We start from the raw sequence: 22,255 nt of genomic DNA on the forward strand, positions 1-22,255 counted from the left end.
CTTACAGAGCAGATGAGGGCCAGCCCACTGAAACAACTGAGCAAAAGGTGTTACAAAGCAGTGCAGTGCAAGGGAGGTTTAGTTCTAAAACAATGTATAAAAAGTTTTTTTTATTTTTTACATGACATTCGCATTGTAACATTCTACTAGCAACTACATTTTAATTATTTGTAAGTGTCAATGACATGAATATATGAATACAAAAATATTTAACACCATGCATTTACAAAAATGTCTAAACCTGTTTTTGCTTTGTCATTATGGGGTATTGTGTGTAGATTGAGGGGGAAAAAACTATTTAATCCATTTTAGAATAAGGCTGTAACGTAACAAAATGTGAAAAAAGTCAAGGTCTGAATAGTTTCCAAATGCACTATATATAATAAATGCACTTAGTCCAATTTGTCATACCCCATCAGAACCCTAAAAATATGCTTGTTCTACTCAATTGTTTCTAAACAAGGTAATTTTAAACAGATACCGTTTAACCTCTGAATATGGATAACATTTCAATTTTGTATCCATAGCTCACCGATTTTTTTAATAGTTTTTTTAGTTTTTTGTTGTTGAGTGGTTACATTTCTCCACCTCCAATTCCTCAGCTTTTGAACAAAACAGTGGTTCCATTCTAAATCTTCATCATGCTTCATATTTCGTGGGACTTGCAATGCAAAATTCCCGGGTTTAACTCGTCATCATTCCTCTGACTTTTTATTATTTAGCACGCAACTCTTACACTGTTTAAGCTAGAAATGCTTTTGCAACTTTAAGGTACAGTGGGGCAAAAAAGTATTTAGTCAGCCACCAATTGTGCAAGTTCTCCCACTTAAAAAGATGAGAGAGGCCTGTAATTTTCATCATAGGTACACGTCAACTATGACAGACAAAATGAGAAGAAATAAAATCCAGAAAATCACATTGTAGGATTTTTAATGAATTTATTAGCAAATTATGGTGGAAAATAAGTATTTGGTCAATAACAAAAGTTTCTCAATACTTTGTTGTATACCCTTTGTTGGCAATGACAGAGGTCAAACGTTTTCTGTAAGTCTTCACAAGGTTTTCAGACACTGTTGCTGGTATTTTGGCCCATTCCTCCATGCAGATCTCCTCTAGAGCAGTGATGTTTTGGGGTTGTTGCTGGGCAACACAGACTTTCAACTCCCTCCAAAGATTTTCTGGGGTTGAGATCTGGAAACTGGCTAGGCCACTCCAGGACCTTGAAATGCTTCTTACGAAGCCACTCCTTCGTTGCCTGAGCGGTGTGTTTGGGATCATTGTCATGCTGAAAGACCCAGCCACGTTTAATCTTCAATGCCCTTGCTGATGGAAGGAGGTTTTCACTCAAAATCTCAAGATACATGGCCCCATTCATTCATTCTTTCCTTTACACTGGTCCCTTTGCAGAAAAACAGCCCCAAAGCATGATGTTTCCACCCCCATGCTTCACAGTAGGTATGGTGTTCTTTGGATGCAACTCAGCATTCTTTGTCCTTCAAACACGACGAGTTGAGTTTTTACCAAAAAGTTATATTTTGGTTTCATCTGACCATATGACATTCTCCCAATCTTCTTCAGGATCATCCAAATGCTCCCTAGCAAACTTCAGACGGGCCTGGACATGTACTGGCTTAAGCAGGGGGACACGTCTGGCATTGCAGGATTTGAGTCCCTGGCAACGTAGTGTGTTACTGATGGTAGGCTTTGTTACTTTGGTCTCAGCTCTCTGCAGGTCATTCACTAGGTCCCCCCGTGTGGTTCTGGGATTTTTGCTCACCGTTCTTGTGATCATTTTGACCCCATGGGGTGAGATCTTGCCCCAGATCGGGGGAGATTATCAGTGGTCTTGTATGTCTTCCATTTCCTAATAATTGCTCCCACAGTTGATTTCTTCAAACCAAGCTGCTTACCTATTGCAGATTCAGTCTTCCCAGCCTGGTGCAGGTCTACAATTTTGTTTCTGGTGTCCTTTGACAGCTCTTTGGTCTTGGCCATGGTGGAGTTTGGAGTGTGACTGTTTGAGGTTGTGGACAGGTGTCTTTTATACTGACAACAAGTTCAAATAGGTGCCATTAATACAGGTAACGAGTGGAGGACAGAGGAGCCTCTTAAAGAAGAAGTTACAGGTCTGTGAGAGCCAGAAATCTTGCTTGTTTGTTGGTGACCAAATACTTATTTTCCACCATAATTTGCAAATAAATTCATAAAAAAATCCTACAATGTGATTTTCTGGATTTTTTCCCCTCATTTTGTCTGTCATAGTTGAAGTGTATGATGAAAATTACAGGCCTCTCATCTTTTTAAGTGGGATAACTTGCACAATTGGTGGCTGACTAAATACTTTTTTGCCCCACTGTATGTAGACTAGCCATGACCAGTGTGATTACATAACTTTTTTATATAATGTATACATTTTAATTCATAAGTCTAAGCCAGGGTAGTTTAGCTATTAGATTTTAAATTGTAAGACCCCTTGAAGTATAAAAATATATATTGTATGGAGAAAAGAAATTGGCCTTACTGCTATTAGCCCAAACAAACATATTGAATAACAAATTCACTGAGATTTAAGAAAGATCAGGAAACACATTTGTATGTATTTAACCCTTTTTTTAACCAAATATCTTATTTTTATAAAGTTACAGCTGTTTTAGCAACCACAACATTTTCTGTAACTTTCAATAAACAGCTGAAATTTTGAACACTTCCAACCTTTTGTCTAACTTGTTGGAGAGGGTGCGACACTTTCATCTCCTTCTCCGCTATTCAAATCTGTTCACGGAACAAAAAATATCCCCTCTATACGGATCTCATGAAACAGCAGTTTTAGTAACTGCATTAACACATTTTTCCCCCATCCGTTTCCAAACAACTGTCGTTTTGACCACTCCCCCCGAACAAGTCAGACAAAAACTCTGCTTTTCAAATCTGAAAAAATATTAGGAATAGCTTCGACCAATCAATAGATAATGCTGTTTTAGTAACACACCAACTGATCTCTCTCTAGATGCAGTACGTCATGTCAGAAGCTAGCAGATTCATTATTTACCAACAACAGCTGCTAATTCCAATAAAATGACATCAGGTTTTGAAGTTCACTTTCCTTGCTTTGTCTAACACTATCATGAATCTAGCAAATACGTTTTGTGGGTCAGATTTAGGGTCATGCAAAATAATTGACTGTTAATTAACATAAACACGCACGCATTAGGAACATCTACATTTTAAAAAGTATAAAATCCATTTATTTTAGGCAGGTCTAAAGAAACATGATATGAAGAAAATGTATTTCAGAAGAACAGTATGCGTTGGCCTACTGTATGTTATCTGACTATGTGCCATGGCATAAGCTGTTGGCTTGTTCATTTAGCAGACAAGATATGCTTAAGTCCAATGCCATTATTTTACATTATATGATTTTATAGTAAGAAGAATATAATTGAACTTGAAGCTGAATAAAACAGAAAGAATGTTTTTTACATTCTGGAGCGAGTGGGCATATGAAGTGGCTATGTTGAGTGTAAAAGTGATCATTTGAAACAGGTCCTACACGCTAGATTTAAAGTTATTTGGCAACTTTGGTTGCGAATGACACAAACCTTAATGTCTTTTAGAAATCAAAACATATAGGGGCTGCATGATGCGACTATAGACTATTGATGATTTGAGAAAGTCGCAAGTTGTGCGTTCTGTTCCTTGCCTCAGGTTGTACACGCTGTTCTCTCATCAAGTGTTATATATTTTCCCCAACAGACTTCTGTTTCAATTTAGAATGGCCCATTATCAAATGGGCAGGGGGTAAAGCCATGTCATCCGTGTGTACTCAAATAGCGACTAGAGCCCTCTTTTCAATCATGCGGGTAGGCTACTCTGGTTATTTCACTCCATGCATCAACCACTGTTTGAGGAGCATGCAGCCTCTCGCTGCGCGACAAGTGACGTTACACCCAAACTCTGTATGCCATGGGCTCTCCAACCCTGTTTCTGCAACTACCCAGTCCCTAATTTGGGAAACCAAGTGAAATCTGTTTGGGATTTTTTTTAATGTATTTTTAATTTGAACCTTTATCTATCTAGGCAAGTCAATTAAGAAAAAATTATTTACAATGACTGCCTACCACGGACGACGCTGGGCCAATTGTGCGCCGCCCTATGGGACTCAATCACGGCTGGATGTGATGCAGTGAAGTCAAATAAAATGTTTTCACAACAAAACATATTTAATTTAACTGTTGACAGCACCATCACTGTGCACTCAGGAAAGGAATGGAGGAAAGAGAAGAGATGGAAATGCTAAAGGTAATGTGTCAAATAAACATGTAGGTTAGCTCCGTAAACTGCCCTGCACACTCAATGAACCAACAGCATCACCTAGGCCTATATGTTCTCTCCCAGACTCATGGATATTAAGTTTGGAGCACAGCATAAGGAAACCAGTCCATACAGTATGCATAATAATACACACTAAAATGCGATTAATAGAATTAATAAAAACCAATTATGAACCAAAGACTCCTTAAATCAGTTTTTTTTTCTGCTGTGTGTAACATATGCGGTAGGCTATGTATTGTATAACAGCACAATCGTTTTAATTCAGGGTATTTTTTGGGCTTGGGCTATAATATGTGTATGGGTGTTGAATGAATCACCTTAGAAAGCGCTGTCCATTTCGGTGTTCAACTTTGAAACAACATCCACAAAGGCCATGTTTCCACTCAGTTTCGACCTGTTGTTGAACTTCTTTCTTCAAATTGATAAATCACCGTGAGGCGAGTCAAAAAAAAAAAAGCAAGAACGCTGCAACTCCCCAATGCGCTTGGGAGGCGAAGGTCGAGTCATGCGTCCTCCGAAACATGAACCGCCAAATCGTACTTCTTAACACCCACCTGCTTAACCCGGAAGCCAGCAGCACCAATGTGTCGGAGTAAACAACGTTCACCTGACGATCGAGGTCAGCCTGCAGGCGCCCGGCCCACCACAAGGAGTCGCTAGAGCGCGATTAGCCAAGTAAAGCCACTCCGGCCAAACCCTCACCAAACTCGGACGATGCTGGGCCAGTTGTGCGCCAACCTATAGGACTCCCGATCATGGCCGGTTGTGATACATTGCATTGAAGTCAGAGTGGTTAGAGACGAGCCCTGTGTGACCTGATGGTCGTTAGCCATGTCCAGAGTGAGGTCACGTGGAATTTGACTGCGGTCATGACTGCCGGTGTGGCGGTAATAAGGTCACCGCAACAGACCTAGTTAAAGTGCAGTACTTATTTCATTTAAAAGAACAAATGTACTGTATATGTTAGCATTTTTTTTACACTGGCTTTAGCCATAGAGGGAGCAGGCCAGCCAAGGCAACTGTTGCGTAGCAACAACTACTGACCACAAACCCACAACTGACAAGGTAATAATCTGTCGTTTTGCCCCCCTGGTTTTGCCCCCCTGGTAGGCCGTCATTGTAAATAAGAATTTGTTCCTAACTGACTTCCCTAGTTAAATAAATAATAAAACAGACAACTACTGAACAACACAACTAATGACCAACCACATAAATACTAACCAGTTTAAGACTAGGGATCTTAGACTACAAAAGCCGTTTGTTCTTTAGACCAATCAATTGGTCAAATGATTTAAAAGTGTATTTTTTTTATATAGATACACCCTGCATTGTGCCGTCATTGTAAATAAGAATGTGTTCTTAATTGACTTGCCTAGTTAAATAAAGGTTAAATAAAAAATAAAACATTTGGGAGGAGCATGTGGTACAGAGCTCGCTTTTGACTCTGCATGCCTCTGGGGGCTCTGCAATTGCGTCACAATTAGTCTCTGACCACATTTTCGGATCAAGCATAAATTGGCGTTTAGCCTAGGCCTCCGCAATGGATTTGTTTACTGAGATGGGCGCAAATATATATATTTGTTACTGCTCAACTAAAACATTCAAGGTCGACCAACAGCCTAACGACCAAACAATAGACCAGTTGATTATTGGGGTCAGCCTACATTAGCATAACATCACCAAACCCACTTTCTCATGTTCAGGCTATCCTAAATAAAAAATATTTTAACATTTTAGGAACTGTAATAATACACATTTCCATTGAATAACTCCACAACATTAACTATTGAACCGTTCAAGCTAGAGGCACCAAACCAACTCTCACATGTTCAAGCTATTCTAACTTCAAATTCGTTAACTTTTATGAACTACAATTATATACATTTGCATAACAAATACAATTAAAACATTTTTAATCCCACTTTATAACACAACAAAATGTGGAAAAAGTCAAGGGGTGTGAATATTTCCTGAAGTCACTTTAGCTAAATAAATTAGCTAGATTTTGTTTGTGTACTGCCATATGTTAATAACATAGCTATGTTTGTCACTGGTATGGGCTAGTAAATATCCTAAAACAAGCTAAAACCGGGGGAGAAGGAAGAGAGAATTCCATTTCTGTTCCATCTGCTGCTTGCTTGCTAATGTTCATTCATATGTATTTCCACATGTAATTACATTTGTATTCTATAAAGATTGTTGTGACTATTGTAGAAAAATCCTCACAGTTGTTGTTTATAGTAAAAAGTGAAGTGCCATTTACAGCTTACTGTGTACAGTAGGCTACAGGCAATACATGTATGTTCCTCCACCATGTGAGTTTACAAAAATTACAATCTTGTGTTCGGGGCTTTCCGGCAGTCTTCGTGGATTTTATATGCAGGGAGCATAGATTGTACAATTGTAAACTAACAAATCATTTTTAACATTACAACCCATGTACAGTATATTAGTTCATATACAGCACCAACTACATACATATCTGTTACGGTCCATTATCGACTACCTGGACTTTTAACAGAATTTAAATGGAATTGACCCCAAACTCTGTCACATACACCCCTTCACAACACCACAGAACACTAACTTACACACAGAATAGCATGCCCCCCCCCCCCCCCCCCCCCCCCAAATACTCACGTTAGTTGTCTTTTTATAGTAATCAATGTTGTGGACGTCTCTGGCCAGGCCAAAGTCTGCAATCTTCATAAAGTTGCTTTCTGTGACCAGGACATTCCTCGCTGCTAGATCTCTATGTATACACTGGTTGGAGAGAAGGAGATAAAATAGGAGAAGGGGAGAAAAGATAACAGTGGTAATTGTGAAAGGGCAGGGGTGGATGGAGAGGAGAGAAAAGGTTAGAAAAGCAGAAGAGGGTAGAAGAAGAGAGGAAAACCAGTGGAAAGATTGGGAAAAGGAGAAGAGAACATGATACAGTTACTTCATTGTGCAAATAAATACATATGCAAATGCTAAAATACAAACAAGCGATGCTAATAAATGCTGTTATACTTTATATGTGTAGTAACCCAAAAACACACATTCAACTAACCACATGCTACCTAATATACCATGATGACATTGCACATGCATGAGAAACAAGCCTGAATCTGAAAACTATTTTTTGACATACATAAGTTGTTTTGTGTGCCTCTGTGTGCATGTGTGTCTCTGTGCATGACTGCGTGCCAGAGTGTGTGTGTGTGTGTGTGTGTGTGTGTATGTGTGTGTCTTAACATACTCTGTGATTGTATGCTCTAGCCTCTGACAGATTCCTCTAGTGAGAGGGAGCGTGATGGAGTATTGGGCTATGTGCCCATTCCCTGTTGTGAAAAATATATTCTTCAGTTGTCTGCACAGAAAGGCTTTGTGTGATAGCGAGAGACAATGCTGGGATTTGGACAGAGGGCTAGAGATGTGTTTTTAGGAGACAATATTCCCACAATGATAAACACGCACTTTTTACACAACCAGCTTTAGCTATAAAGCCTTAACAAAGGCCCAGTGCAATGTCATGGAAGTCTGTCTACCAAGCAGAATGGTGAGAATGAACGTGGTGTGTTTGTGTGTGGTGTGTGCACCTTCTGCGAGGCCAGATATTCCATGCCCCGTGCCACCTGGTAGGTACAGGAGACCAGGTCCTTGAAGGCGAGCTGTTCGTCTGAGCAGCGGTTAATATCGTAGGAGTACTCCATGCCAGGGGGCCTGCGGGCACGTAGGTACTCCCTCAGGTTCCCTTTAGAGGCATACTCCACTATCACATACAGAGGGCCTGACACACACACAGAGAGAGATTGAGAAAGAGAGACACACACTCATTTAGGACTCAACCACACTGACTGACCACTGCTTTCCAAAGTGGGGAGGAGAGAAGTAACCGAGTCAAGCAGGGATTTTGGGCATCAGGATTTAAATGTTGACTGAAACAATTTGTGGGGGACAGTGGCAAACATGGACTAATGACAAATATATGGGAGGGTAGAGTTCTGTTCAACACTATATTCATTGTAGGTGTGTGGGAGAGAACTTGGCAACTCTACTCTAGCAATACATTTCAGTGTGTGAGCATGCGCGTGCTTTCTTGTTTCTCATTTCACCACAATGGAACCAAAGGACGTATTTGGGTGTTTTGGGAGCATTGTTCGTGTTTATTAATGGCCACCAAATGATTTGATATTGAGATAAAAATGGCTGCATTGGACCATTAAAGGAGTAGTTCACTTCCTTATTGTAAGTGATGCAATTCCAAACTTTATTCCAAACTTTATCCACAGCATTATATTTCATTTTGTTGGACTCAAGCGATACATATTCTTGTGAGAGCATGTACGTGCTTTCTCGTTCTAATTGTGGTGATATGAGAAACTGGAGAACGAGGAAGTCTATTGCGGGTGGGGTAATTTTTTCAAAAACAAGTGAAATCGTCCCCCAAAAAGTCTGGAACCTTCTATAACATGCCCTTTACATCAAAAAAGTGAACCAGTCCTTTAACCTTTTTGGGATAGGGGGCAGCATTTTCACTTTTGGATGAATAGCATGCCCAGAGTGAACTGCCTCCTACGCTGTCCCAGATGCTAATATTTGCATATTATTATTAGTATTGGATAGAAAACACTCTGAAATTTCTACAACTGTTTCAATGATGTCTGTGAGTATAACAGAAATCATATGGCAGGAGAAAACCTGACATAAATCCAACTAGGAAGTGGGAAATCTGAGGTTTGTAGTTTTTCAACTCAGCCCCCATTGAAGATACAGGGTGAAATTAGATATGTTTCACTTCCCAAGGCTTCTACTAGATGTCAACAGTATTTAGAACCTGTTTTGAGTATTATACTCTAAAGGAGGGGCTCATAAGGGCTCTTTGAGTGAGTGGTCTGGCAGAGTGCCACAGCCTCGGTCTGGCACGCTCACGTGAAAAGTAGCTACGTTCCACTTCATTTGAAAAGACAAAGGAATTGTCCAGTTGGAACATTAATGAAGTTTTATGTTAAAAACATCCTAAAGATTGATTCCATACTAAGGTTGGCATGTTTCTACGGGCTGTAACGGAACTTTTTGAACTTATTGTCCGACGTTCGGCGCGACCTGAACGCGCTTTTGGATTTGTTTACCAAACGCCCTAACAAAAGAAGATATTCGGACATAACTGATGGACATTATCAAACAAATTAAAACAGTTATGGTGGAACTGGGATTCCTGGGAGTGCATTCAAAGATCATCAAAGGTAAGTGAATATTTAAAATGCTATTTCTGAGTAATGTTGACTACCCAATATGGCGGGTATCTTTTTGGCTGCTTTGTTGTCTAAAGGCTGTACTCAGATTATTGCATGGTTTGGTTTCCCCAAAACGTTTTTTTGAAATGTGGTTGCATTAAGGAGAAGTTTATCTAAAGTCCCATGTATAATAGTCATATCATTATCAATGTTTATTATGAGTATTTCTGCAAATTGATATGGCTCTCTGCAATATCACCGCATGTTTTAGAACTACTGAACGCGCCAATGTAAACTCAGATTTTTTTATATGAACTTTATCAAACAAAACATATATGTATTGTGTAACATGAAGTCCTATGAGTGTCATCTGATGAAGATCATCAAAGGTTAGTGATTCATTCTATCTCTATTTCTGATTTTTGTGACTCCTCTCTTTGGCTGGAAAAAATGGCTGTGTTTTTCTGTGGCTTGGTGGTGATCTAACATAATCGTTTGTGGTGCTTTCGCTGTACATCCTTTTTGAAATCAGACACTGTGGCTGGATTAACGAGCATTTTATCTTTAAAATGGTGTAAAATACTTGTATGCTTGAGGAATTTTAATTATGTGATTTTTGTTGTTTTGAATTTGGCGCCCTGCACTTTCACTGGCTGTGGTTCCGACCTAGACAGGTTAAAGGGATAATCCACCTCAGAAATAAAATCATGAAACTTGTGATTTGGTGAAAGCCTATGTTCTATCAGTGGTTAAAATAACAATTTCCCCCATGATTTAACTTCTAAGTGGTCTGTCTATGAAATCAGGAAATCGTGTAGGAACGCGTCATAGCTACATGGTTCTTGTCAGTGGAGATAGGGATAACACACTATCACATTTCATAATACTTTTAAAACAGTCCAGTCCAGATTGCCAATAGACGGTAAGGGCATACTTGTCTTGAATACGTGCATCTGTTTATTATCATAACAAAGTATATATTTCACTTATATGTGCTCAATCTAAACAGTGTACCTAATTTGCCCAACTCAGTTTCTCCTTAAAGTTACATCTTGCAATGCACCCTGTGTGTTTGTGGGAAATGCGGGACAGGGCCATTGTTGACATAGCAACATACTCTGCACTCGCTCTGGGGCAGAGACAAACTGCAAGTTGAACTCGTTGAGAGACTCCTACCCTTACAAAAATGTACCATGGTAGTACAATGAAAAAAATAAAAATGGTATGGTACTGTTGCAATACAATGGTATTTTGCTGACTGGTAGTGAACCAAAAAACATTATAGTATCATGCTGTTTTATTCATTGCAAATACCATGGCAGGAAAATATCATGCATTTTCCTGCCATGGTAGTGACCACGAAAACATTCTATATTTTTCAAAAAATACCAATGTTTTGTACTAGCAGCATGTAGTGAAACATGAAAGCATGGTAGTTGTTTACAATGCATTATGATGGTCTGTGTCCCAACGTTTTTCAGGTAAAGTGACCAAAAACATAGTAATTTATGGTACTCACAAAATGCAACATTTACTACTCACTCTGCAATGGCAATGCGTAGGCCTAGTACCCTCTTAAACCCCTTTAGCTCAATGTGAAAAACCACAACACATTGTCTGGTAGTGTAGTGTACCCTCTTAAACCTTGGGACCTGAATAAGGTATGGTGAGAAGAATGAAGGGAGTCTGAAACCTTAGATTTTTTCGATAGTTTATCTGGTGCTTCTCTCTTCAATACAGTTTTCAGTTGGCTCTCCATCATTCAACTGACTTGACTACTCTTATACAGTTCTAAATAGCCAATATACTAAAAAAATATTTGTAAAAAGGTATTATCACCTTATCACATAGATACATTTTCAAAATCTAAATCTCAACATATCCCTAAAAACAGTAACTTACAATGTTTCCCTTTGATTACACGTTCGTTGGTCCTGTCGACATGACTACGACAGGCTAGCTTGACTGGCGCTAACTTTACCATCTATGCTAATGGATTTTATAAATTATTTAAACCATGAAAACATCATCCAAAAATAACAACTTATCATTACACTCGCTTAATTACACAGGATTTGAAATGTCAAGTTAATCACATGCTTTATAACTCGCTAACTATAATGATAACGTTTAAAATATTTCGTTTATATGGTGCTTCTCTCTTCAGTTGGCTCTCTCGTTCAACTGACTTACTAACTAGGCATATACAGAAAGTACTACCCCTTTTTCACACTAACTATTTCCCTTTTGATGTTACAGACAAACTAGGACCAACAATAGTAGCCTGACTTTATCAGAAACTTGTCCACACTGGTATATAAATTAATCAATATAATACCAAACAACCTCTTTTTACCTTGGGAGGTTTATTTATTTAATGCATTATACTGCCACAATTAATAAAGATGGTACCTTATGATAATTATTGTTACCATTTATCATAATTGTGCGCTATGGTATAATGTATAATGCAGGTTAAAACCATGGTATTTCAATGATCCACATCTACCATGGTATAAATTATGCAATACCATGGTATTACTTAGGTGCATGGCAGTACCATAATACTTCAAATCTAAAACCGTGGTACATTTCCATGATTCAGATTTATACCATGGTACTATTTAGGTACAATGGCAATACCATAGTAGTACCATCATACTTCAAAGCCAAAACCATGGTACATTTCCATGATTCAGACTATGGGATGGTATAGTTGAAAGTATCATAGTAGTACCAGGATATGAATGAAAGTATCCATAGTAGTATCATAGAAAAATATACCACGGGTAAATTGATCGTCCAGTTTGTTGATGCGATTTTACAGCTAGCTACTCCAAATGCTGATATTGACTTTGGTATTATTGTGTGTAGCTATGTTTGCTAGCTAGCTAGCTAGCCAGCCGGCCCAGAGAGAGCATTGCATTGTGGGTTTTGTAGTCGACTTGAGCTGGAACAGATTTACACAATGATTTTCACATTTTGCTAACAACGTTGTTATAACGGCAAAAGGAAAGATTAGTTCACAAAAAATATTTGTTTTCGCACTGTTAATCATACAAATTTGTGGTTTTGGGTGGATTGTCCCTTTAAGGTAAAGCCCCTCATACTCACCATCTTGTGTACAGGCCCCTAGTAGGTTGATGATGTTCTTGTGTTTCCCAATCATCTTCATCATCTCCATCTCTGACACAAGGTCAGACAGGTCTTTCTCTGTTGCATCGTCTGGAGGGGGAAACAAGGCATCAATATACTGTAGAGGACAAAACAGACACACATAAAAAAAAAACAGACACACACACAAAAATATTCATGCATAGAGACAAGCACACACACACACACTACCCACATCTCTTTCCCCATAACCCAGGATGCCCCAGCCCGTCTGTCCTACAGTCCAAGCAGACAAGCTTAATCTGTGCCGTTATTAAGCATGCTTCACTGACAGCGGTGGTCTAGATTACATTATAGCAGTTTGACCACTAAACACAGGCCTCTATTCTTTCAGCAGCCAGGGAATTAAAAGACATTCAGTCAATCTGAAGTTATTGTCTCCAGCAGCAAATGAGTCTCTGTTTCATGGGTCTGATCGAGGCGACCAGTCAGTCAGACACAATGGCATTGGATTTATTCCGCTGTCAGCACCATTACCTGGGCACCCAATCCCCACCTCGACAACCCCTACATACAGGTACACACACACGCATGCACATATAGCCAGTGTATGTAGTGTACATAAGACATAAATAAGTAAACACACCCATGTACACACCCCAACCACAACATCCACCCCAACCCACACACTCACACGTACCTTTCAGCATCTTCACAGCCACTGTGATGGCCTCCTTCGGCTTGTCCTTATCGATGCCTAACGCTTCAGCCATCACCACCTGGCCAAAGCAGCCCTCGCCCAACGGCTTGCCCAGAGTCAACCTGTAGAGGAGAAAAGGGGAAACGTTAGAGAAACAGTTCATGTTCAAACACCTGAGTCATATTCGAGAGAGAAAAGAGAGTGACAGAGAGAGAACAAGAGAGCGAGATTGAGAAAGCAATTGCAAGACGGAGATAAAGAGAACGAGAAAGAGAGGTAAACAGAGAGCGAACAGGCACTAGGCCAGCGTTTTCCATGCTCCTCTCTCTCTCTGCCACTTCCTCTCCATTTCAATCAGGTTGTGTGAGTGCTTAATTGGCTCGATGTGGTGGCAGTGGACTGTGCAAGGGTGGTAGGGACATAATGCCCTGATACAGGATTGATCTGATGACATCAGATTCATTAATAAGTGCATCGATGACCACATCTTTTTAGTGACCATACGTATCCCAACCAGAAGCCATTGATTACTCACAACATCCATACTGAGCTAAAGGCTAGAGCTGCCGCTTTCAAGGAGGGACATTAATCCGGACGTCTATGTGAAACCCCACTACGACCTCTGACGAAACATCAAACAGGCAAAGCATCAATACTAGACTAAGAACGAATCCTGCTACGTCGGTTCTGACACTATCTGTTCTGCAAACTATCACGGATTACAAAGGGAAACCCAGCGGCGAGATGCCCAGTGACACGAGCCTACCAGACTTCTATTGAGTTTATTTACATTTTTTTAGAGGGAGAGTGCATATTTATCAATGTTTCAGTAAAAGTGCTGGTTTTAGCCAGCCAGTAGATTTTCAACCCCAGTCCCTGGGCAGGTTATTAAAAACAATTACAATAACAATCCAGACAATCAGCAGTGAGCACATTCAGAGCAACATAGGACAAGCGACACGTAGCATGCAGACAGAGCAATAGCACAAAAAGCAACAAAACAAAATACATAAAAGCAACAGTGTTTCCACACCTAACAAGCTATGCTCGTTTTGAGGTAAGCAATACTGAACCATGTATGAGAGCACCAGCTGCTCCGGATGACAGTGTGATCTCGCTTTCCGATGTAATACCTTTAAACAGGTTAACAATCACAAGGTTAACAACCTCTCTCTAACCCAGTCGGTAATACCAACTTGTTTCATGCATACCACCATAGTCCACATGCCCAAGAACGCCAAGGTAACCTGCCTAAAGGAATTCGCTGAAAGACTGGTCATGGCTCACATCAGCACCATCCTCCCAGACACCCACTCCAATTCGCATACCGCCCCAACAGATCCACAGATGACGCAATCTCTATTTCACTCCACACTGCCCTCTCCCACCTGGACAAAATGAATACCCATGTGAGAATGCTGTTCATTGACTACAGCTCATTCAACACCATAGTCCCCTCCAAACTCATCACCAAGCTCAGGTTCCTGGGACCAAACACCTCCCTCTACAACTGAATCCTGGACTTCCTGACAGGCCTCCCCAGGTGGTGAGGGTAGGCAACAGCCTATCCGACATGCTGACCATCAACATGGAGGCCCCTCAGGGGTGGGTGTTTAGCCCCGTCCTCTACTCCCTGTTCACCCATGACTGCAGTTTTGAAGTTTTCTGACGACTTGACGGTGGTAGGACTGATCACCAATGACAATGAGGCAGCCTATAGGTAGGAGGTCAGAGACCTGAAAGTGTGCCAGGACAACAATCTCTCCCTCAATGTCAGCAAGACAAAGGAGCTAATCGTGGACTACAGGAAAAGAGGTGTGACCATGCCTCCATCCACATCGATGGGGCTGTAGTGGAGCGGATCAAGAGTTTCAAGTTCCGCCATGTCCACATCACTAAGGAATTAACATGTTTCACACTAGGGCTCTGACAATCATGGAATTACAGGTGTCAGTGACTGGCGTGGCATATGTACACAGTCATTGACCTAACTGACAGCCAACAGGGGGCACACAACATTAGTGCATATAGACAATGGAAAAACATTAGCGCATATAGGCCTAACTGTCTTGCTCATAGACTCAGGTTTTGGGAAGCAAATTTTCACCATAAAAAGTATAAAGCAGTCCATGCATCATCACATTTGCAGGCTTATGTAAGATCACACTAGAAATAGTCAGCTGAGTAAATTGGATAGTTATAACTTAGGCTGATAACTCAATCGCGGAAAATTCAATCACCAATCAATACTGTTCGCTCAATTAAGTAGAGAATTTAGATAACGAGAAGACTAGTGTTTTAATTGTCTTCTCCTTACATCAATAGCCAATTGCTATCCAAACTAAGTTTTCCCGCGATTGTATTTTGAAATATTGCGATATGCCTGGCTGTGCCTGTCATTCACTGACATTTGCAACTTAACAATAATCTATTTGATTTAAAACAATCCACAGCTTTTAAGAAGCTAAGAATCCTCTGATCCTCCAAATAATGGTTTCTTGTGTAGTACCCTATTTTAATATGATTTTATATACAGTTGAAGTCGGAAGTTTACATACACTTAAGTTGGAGTCATTAAAATTCGTTTTTCAACCACTCAACAAATTTCTTGTTTACGAACTATAGTTTTGGAAAGTCGGTTAGGACATCTACTTCGTGCATGACACAAGTCATTTTTCCAACAATTGTTTACAGACAGATTATTTCACTTATAATTCACTGTATCACAATATCAGGTGGTCAGAAGGTTACATACACTAAGTTGACTGTGCCTTTAAACAAAGCTTGGAAAATTCCAGAAAATGATGTCATGGATTTAGAAGCTTCTGATAGGCTAATTGACATAATTTGAGTCAATTGGAGGTGTACCTGTGGATGTATTTCAAGGCCTACCTTCAAACTCACTGCCTGTCATGCACAAAGTAGATGTCTTAACGAACTTGCCAAAACTACAGAACAAGACATTTGTGGAGTGGTTGAAAAATGAGTTTTAATTTCTCCAACCTAAGTGTATGTAAACTTCCGACTTCAACTGTAAATCTAAGTAAGTCACTCACTCAGTTTGCATACAATTCTGGTAAAACTTTGTAAGAGAAAGGTCTGAATAGCTACACATAGAATTTCTAATAGCTCTCCTTTACACACACACACACACACACACACACACACCCCCCCCCTAGACCAAGCCCCACACACTCCACACCACTATTACTCATGGTCACAACACCTCCCTGACCTATGACTCTTTGGTCATAGATTGACCCTCTGATCTTAGTTTGATTGAAAGGTGGTGGCCCCGCCCCTGCAGCCCAGTCTTGCGGCTGTCTAAACATTCACACTGGCTCAGGGGCCTGAGGCCAGCACCCCATCACAGAAACACAATCCCTATTCTGTCCATATACATGCTTCCCAACTACCCCACCCCTAGCTCAATGGCACCCATTCTGCACTGGCCCACCACACATAATCAATGTTATTTTTCCTTTCACGCCACCACAAACGTTAGCATTCCTGAATGTTGTGCATTTACAACACGGCCCCTGAGGCACTTGGGAATGACAGAGGAGGAGCGGAGGAGGACAGAGATGAATGAAAGAGAGAGAGAGAGAGAGAGAGAGAGAGAGAGAGAGAGAGAGAGAAAAGAGAGAGAGAAAAGAGAGAGAGAGACACACACAGACAGAAAGAGAGAGAGAAAGGGCTCAACTGAGCATGCTAAGGAGAACATTTTGAATTTTCGCAAAACATTTGCATTCCATCCATAACTCACACAGCACAAACAGTTCCTTTCATTGGCACATCAATTACATTTGCTAGAACTGACTTGGTCACTTTTATTGCCATGCAACTTCAATTCTACTAGCGCGCAAACAGACAATCCCGAGTACAGAAAAGAACACATGAGAAATGCTTTTGAGAGATAAGGGAATTCTTCTGGGAATGCTTTTGATCCTCTACTGTTAAATATTCACACTAACATGGCTTGGCCTTACACCACATGCGAAGGCATGTTAATAACCACAGAGCCAGAGTGTGCTTTACGGCCTGGGTTTTCCATATTGCTTAACAACAAAAGACCTCACCACAGCTAAATCAATACAGTGCATTCGGGAAGTATTCAGACCCCTTTTTCCACATTTTTTTTACGTTACAGCCTTAGTCAAAAATGGATTCACACATTTTGTTTTATCAATCTACACACAATACCCCATAATGGCAAAGCGAAAACAGGTTTGTTGAAGTTTTTGCAAATATATAAAGAAATACCTTATTTACATATGTATTCAGACCCTTTGCTATGAGACTCGAAATTGAGCTCAGGTGCATCCTGTTTCCATTGATCATCCTTGAGATGTTTCTACAACTTGATTGGAGTCCACCTGTGGTAAATTCAATTGATTGGGCATGATTTGGAAAGGCATAGACACATGTCTATATAAGGTCCCACAGTTGACAATGCATGTCAGAACAAAAACCAAGCCATGAGGTCAAAAGAATTGTGGAAAAAGTGTGGAGACAGGATTGTGTCGAGACACAGACCTGGGGAAAAGTACCAAAACATTTAGCGCATTTAAGGTCCCCAAGAACACAGCGCCCTCCATCATTCGTAAGTGGAAGAAGTTTGGAACCACCAATGCTCTTCCTAGAGCTGGCCGCCTGGCCAAACTGAGCAATCGGGGGAGGGCCTTGATGAGGGAGGTGACCAAGAACCCAATGGTCACCCTGACAGAGCTCCAGAGTTCCTCTGACCTTCCAGAAGGATAACCATCTCTGCAGCTCTCCACCAATCAGGCCTTTATGGTAAAGTGACCAGATGATAGCCACTCCTCAGTAAAAGGCACATGACAGCCCACTTGAAATTTGCCAAAAGACACCTAAAGGACTCTGAGACCATGAGAAACAAGATTCTCTGGTCTGATGACACCAAGATTGAACTCCTTGGCCTGAATGCCAAGTGTCACGTCTGGAGGAAACCTGGCACCATCCCTACGGTGAAGCATGGTGGTGGCAGCAAAATGTGTGAATCCATTTTTGAATAAGGCTGTAACGTAACAAAATGTTGAAACGATCAAGGGGTCTGAATACTTTTCCGAATGCACTGCATGTATAAGTGTTGTGTCCCTAAGCCTGACACTTTCCACTGAAGCTGACTGAGGCCATTAGTTCAACTCGTAGGGACTAACTGTTCTGGTATGAGGCAAAGCAAACAGTCACAGCACAAACAGACAGACTATAGCCATGACACACACACACTAGGGATGTGATACATGGACACATTTTGTTAATGTTTAAACAGTAATGTTTTATCGGTTTTCCGTTAAAACAACGAGACAAATGCATAAAACTCCATGTGAATTCACAAACCAGATGATCTACATCGCGTTTCCCAAGGAGAGAAAGAGAAAATGTTATCATTTATGGTGTTGCTGCTCTTGCTTTTCAGCTAGCGTCTCTCGGTTTGATGCAGTCAAGACAGGTATTATGTATTCAGATGAGATGATAAATACCAAGCAATTAGTAAGTCTACCAGCGCGAGTCCACTTGGTTGCTATCTCTGTCCCCCTTCCTGCTCCCCTCGTCACTCACAGATGCACACCGCACGGTCCCTCCCTCGCTCCCTGCTTGAGCTTCTCTTTCCTTCCTGCATTACATCTCTGGTTAATAAACTAGCTAAAATAATCAAATGGATCCTCCTAATATTACAGCATTGTTGTTTGGGGTATTTTTTCTTTTTTTTTTGTATTTTCCCCTTTATTATGAGGATCCGTTAGTGGTAGTTTTGTGATAACTGCAACAACTAACATTGTTTTTATAGGCAAAAGAAAATGTACAATCCCAATTTTGTTTAAACTTATTCAACACGGGTTCCTGATCATTAGGCTCAACATTTGAAAACATTTTTCAATGGAAAACAAAAATTCGGGTTGCATATTGGACAAGTCCAGGTTGTCCCTTCCTCTTTCAGTCTCTCATTCTTCTGTTTTGTGCCTAATGAACACTACCCTGGTACAGTGTAGTACTCAGAAATGACTCATTGTTCTTTATCACAGTCATAGCCATTACTCACTGGTTAATCATTACAGATAATAAACCATGTTGAATGGTGCTTAATGGTATATTACACCAGACAACAATAGTGCCTCATGTAACAGCCTGCCGATACAATCAGTTAGCTAAATGTTTGCATAAGTTGCCATCATTATACCATGATGGGGGGGGGGGGGGGGGGGGGGGGGTAATCTGCTACTATAATGCATATAGTTAGGAGACAATTAAGTAGGGAGCAACTTTCACTTTAAATTGCGAAAACACTGCCTCATGCTCTTCCAAATGGGACCCTGCACTGAATTCCTTTCTGGGTGTGTTTGAAGTTAGGTAGAAATACTGTCCATTCCAACTGAGCAAAAACCTCACTGACTGCAACTTACAACAGTATGCAGCCAGCCTTGGGCCTCACCGATTCTCAGAGAAATACCTGAGGGTAAAGCCACTGTAGGCCACATTCCAGGGGGTCTGTGAAGCAGTTAAGCAACACAAATTAACCAATGATTGAAAGACAAAATGTCATATGTTGCAGTCTCGCATTAAGTCAGGCAGTGATGTAGTTACTGACGTGGCAAGCACGTATCTAGGCGTTGCGGGAGTTTGCCGAGCACCTGCTATGTAGTAGGAAGCCTGAAATGCAGCCATACCGATGAGATGCCACACCCTATACCCCCCCCCCCCCCTCCCTATTCCTACTTCGGTTACGGTCTCTGTCCCTCACCTGTCTCTGGAGAACTCCCAGCGTGGGTCCTCAGGGAGGTCATACTCTGGGATGGGGTCGTCGTGGCCAGCCGAGCTGCGTCGTGTGGTGATGCGGACCAACGGAGTGCTGGAGTTCATCGAGGAGCTGGAGTCATTTGACACCTGTAGGAGACGGATTGGCTGATCACCTGTCTCGATACACAGGTCATATTAAAAAAAGGAGTGTAGGTGTGTGTGTGCACGTGTCTCCATAACTAAAGATCAAATGATACCGATATGGATTGTTATTGTGCAAATCAACATACTTTCCATTTAAAAAAGAGTGAATTGCATGTCAGTAATCATTAGAGTTGAGCAACAACTCAGTGCTAGAGAGTAACGTTCAATCTGATGAATGTGTCCATTTATCATGCTGTTGTCATTGTCCTCAGGGCTCCTATCTCCTTTCGTCCTAACCTTACCTTGACACAGGAACCACCCGTCTCTCGCAGGAACGTAATCCAACACTTTTTGTACCTCTTGGAGTTTGTGTTTTTCCCCTTGAGGGAAAAGCATCACTCACAGAGAAGTAGAAGAGCTAGAGCAGGAGCTAGAGGTGATGGATAACAGTGCTAACATGCTCAGACGCCATGCACTGTAGCTAGCTGTCTTTCAGTAGAGTTAACTGGGGCTTAGCACCTCAAGCAGTGCGATGTATTAGTTACAGTATTGTTATGAAAATCCACTTCCCATGAACAGCTACATTTCGTGGGCTCTCAAATTAGAGTACCAATAACCCAATTGAGTAAGATCTATGTCAGGAGTACAAATTTGGTGGAACTTTTTTTGTGTTTTCCGCTCTTGGTGGGTAAACTTTGGACTATTTTCTGTAATTTGCATATAAATCTGAGTATATAGGGCTTTTCACACTGCTATATCCGAAACCGAGCCGAGCCAAACCAAGCTGTGCTGAGCCGGCCTGGTTACACATCCACCATAGTAGCTGAAACCATGAAATTATAATATCCTAGTCAGTACAGTTTCGTCCGGGTCAGAACGACAGTGTGAATAAATAATTATGTATGAATGCATGTTTGTGTGGAGTTTGTGTTTCTACAGGTGTTAAAGGCCTTGGTAACCCCTTATCTACTTTCTGTTACCTGGCGGCGCAGAGGTATCTGCTTGCTGAGTTTGTGGACCGCTGGCTGGTTCCCAAAGTCAGGCTTCTTAGCCGTATTCCTCATCCGGCATACCACCACGATGACCACCATACAGGCGATCAAGAACACCCCGATGCAGTAGATGGCTATCTCCACGTAGTCAGGTGACATCAGACCCGTCACCATCTCGTCGTTACTGGCTGATTGGGGAGGGGAGAGGGTCAGGGAGGAATAAAAAAAGTGGAACGTAGAGGCACATGCTGACTCTTGACATATGTACACACACACTGAGAGACACACGGACACGTAAACAAACAGACACGGACACACTACATCTGATAGACGCCCATGTATAAACAGAACACACGCCATGGAAACAACATACACACACACACTCACACGTCATCGCTGGATAGACAAACAAAATGTAAATAATGACAAAGACGCACACGCAACATTTTTTTTCTCTCCCTCCTCCTCCTCTTCATCAAACAACCATATACTTACTGCCCATCTAGGACAGACAGGAAATGGAATTGATCTGAGAAGAGGGGGTAAACCAGATCAAAGTGGGAAAACACAGTCTGTTGGAGAGTACATCTTGACTGAGCTCAAACAGTAGGCTGTTTACAAACTATGCGCCTACATTCAGGGCTACTTGACAACCACACATGCAGGGTGCAGACACACATTCTCTTTCTTTCAAATACACACGCATGCACTCACACACACGCTTACTCTCGCTCTCTCTTTCACACACACACAGACACTCACTTCAGATGGCAAACAAGTGAGTGATGCCCTTTGTGGTTGTATATGGCCTGAGCTTCCTGTCTGAAAGAAACGGGTCTGCGTCTGTCTCTGAGTGGCTATAGGACCACAGCCTGTTCCATAATGCATGCCATCCACGCACAGCTACAAACAAGGCCCTTGTGATGTGCAGTCAGGGGAAATAATAACATGTTGGAACTTTTCTCCTGTCAGCATTGTATCCCCTGGTCCAAAAA

General features: G+C 41.2%; 1 protein-coding gene across 7 annotated transcripts in view; it reads right to left on the minus strand.

Annotated features, from left to right (window-relative positions):
• The window catches only part of LOC109889708 (fibroblast growth factor receptor 2), a 104,742-nt gene that overhangs the window by 22,469 nt on the left and 60,018 nt on the right, over nucleotides 1-22,255 (minus strand). For 5 of the 7 annotated variants that reach the window (XM_020481335.2, XM_020481333.2, XM_020481332.2 and 2 more), the window contains 6 exons: nucleotides 21,243-21,448; nucleotides 20,129-20,271; nucleotides 13,366-13,487; nucleotides 12,666-12,776; nucleotides 7,914-8,104; nucleotides 6,973-7,095 (listed from right to left, as the gene is read on the minus strand). In XM_020481335.2, the coding sequence (XP_020336924.1) occupies nucleotides 6,973-7,095; nucleotides 7,914-8,104; nucleotides 12,666-12,776; nucleotides 13,366-13,487; nucleotides 20,129-20,271; nucleotides 21,243-21,448 (896 nt within the window). The remainder of the gene's footprint in view (nucleotides 1-6,972; nucleotides 7,096-7,913; nucleotides 8,105-12,665; nucleotides 12,777-13,365; nucleotides 13,488-20,128; nucleotides 20,272-21,242; nucleotides 21,449-22,255) is intronic. The other 2 variants (XM_020481338.2, XM_020481334.2) reach the window with 1 other exon arrangement.

The sequence above is a fragment of the Oncorhynchus kisutch genome, linkage group LG4 (genome assembly GCF_002021735.2).
Source record: "Oncorhynchus kisutch isolate 150728-3 linkage group LG4, Okis_V2, whole genome shotgun sequence".
NCBI lineage: Eukaryota > Metazoa > Chordata > Actinopteri > Salmoniformes > Salmonidae > Oncorhynchus > Oncorhynchus kisutch.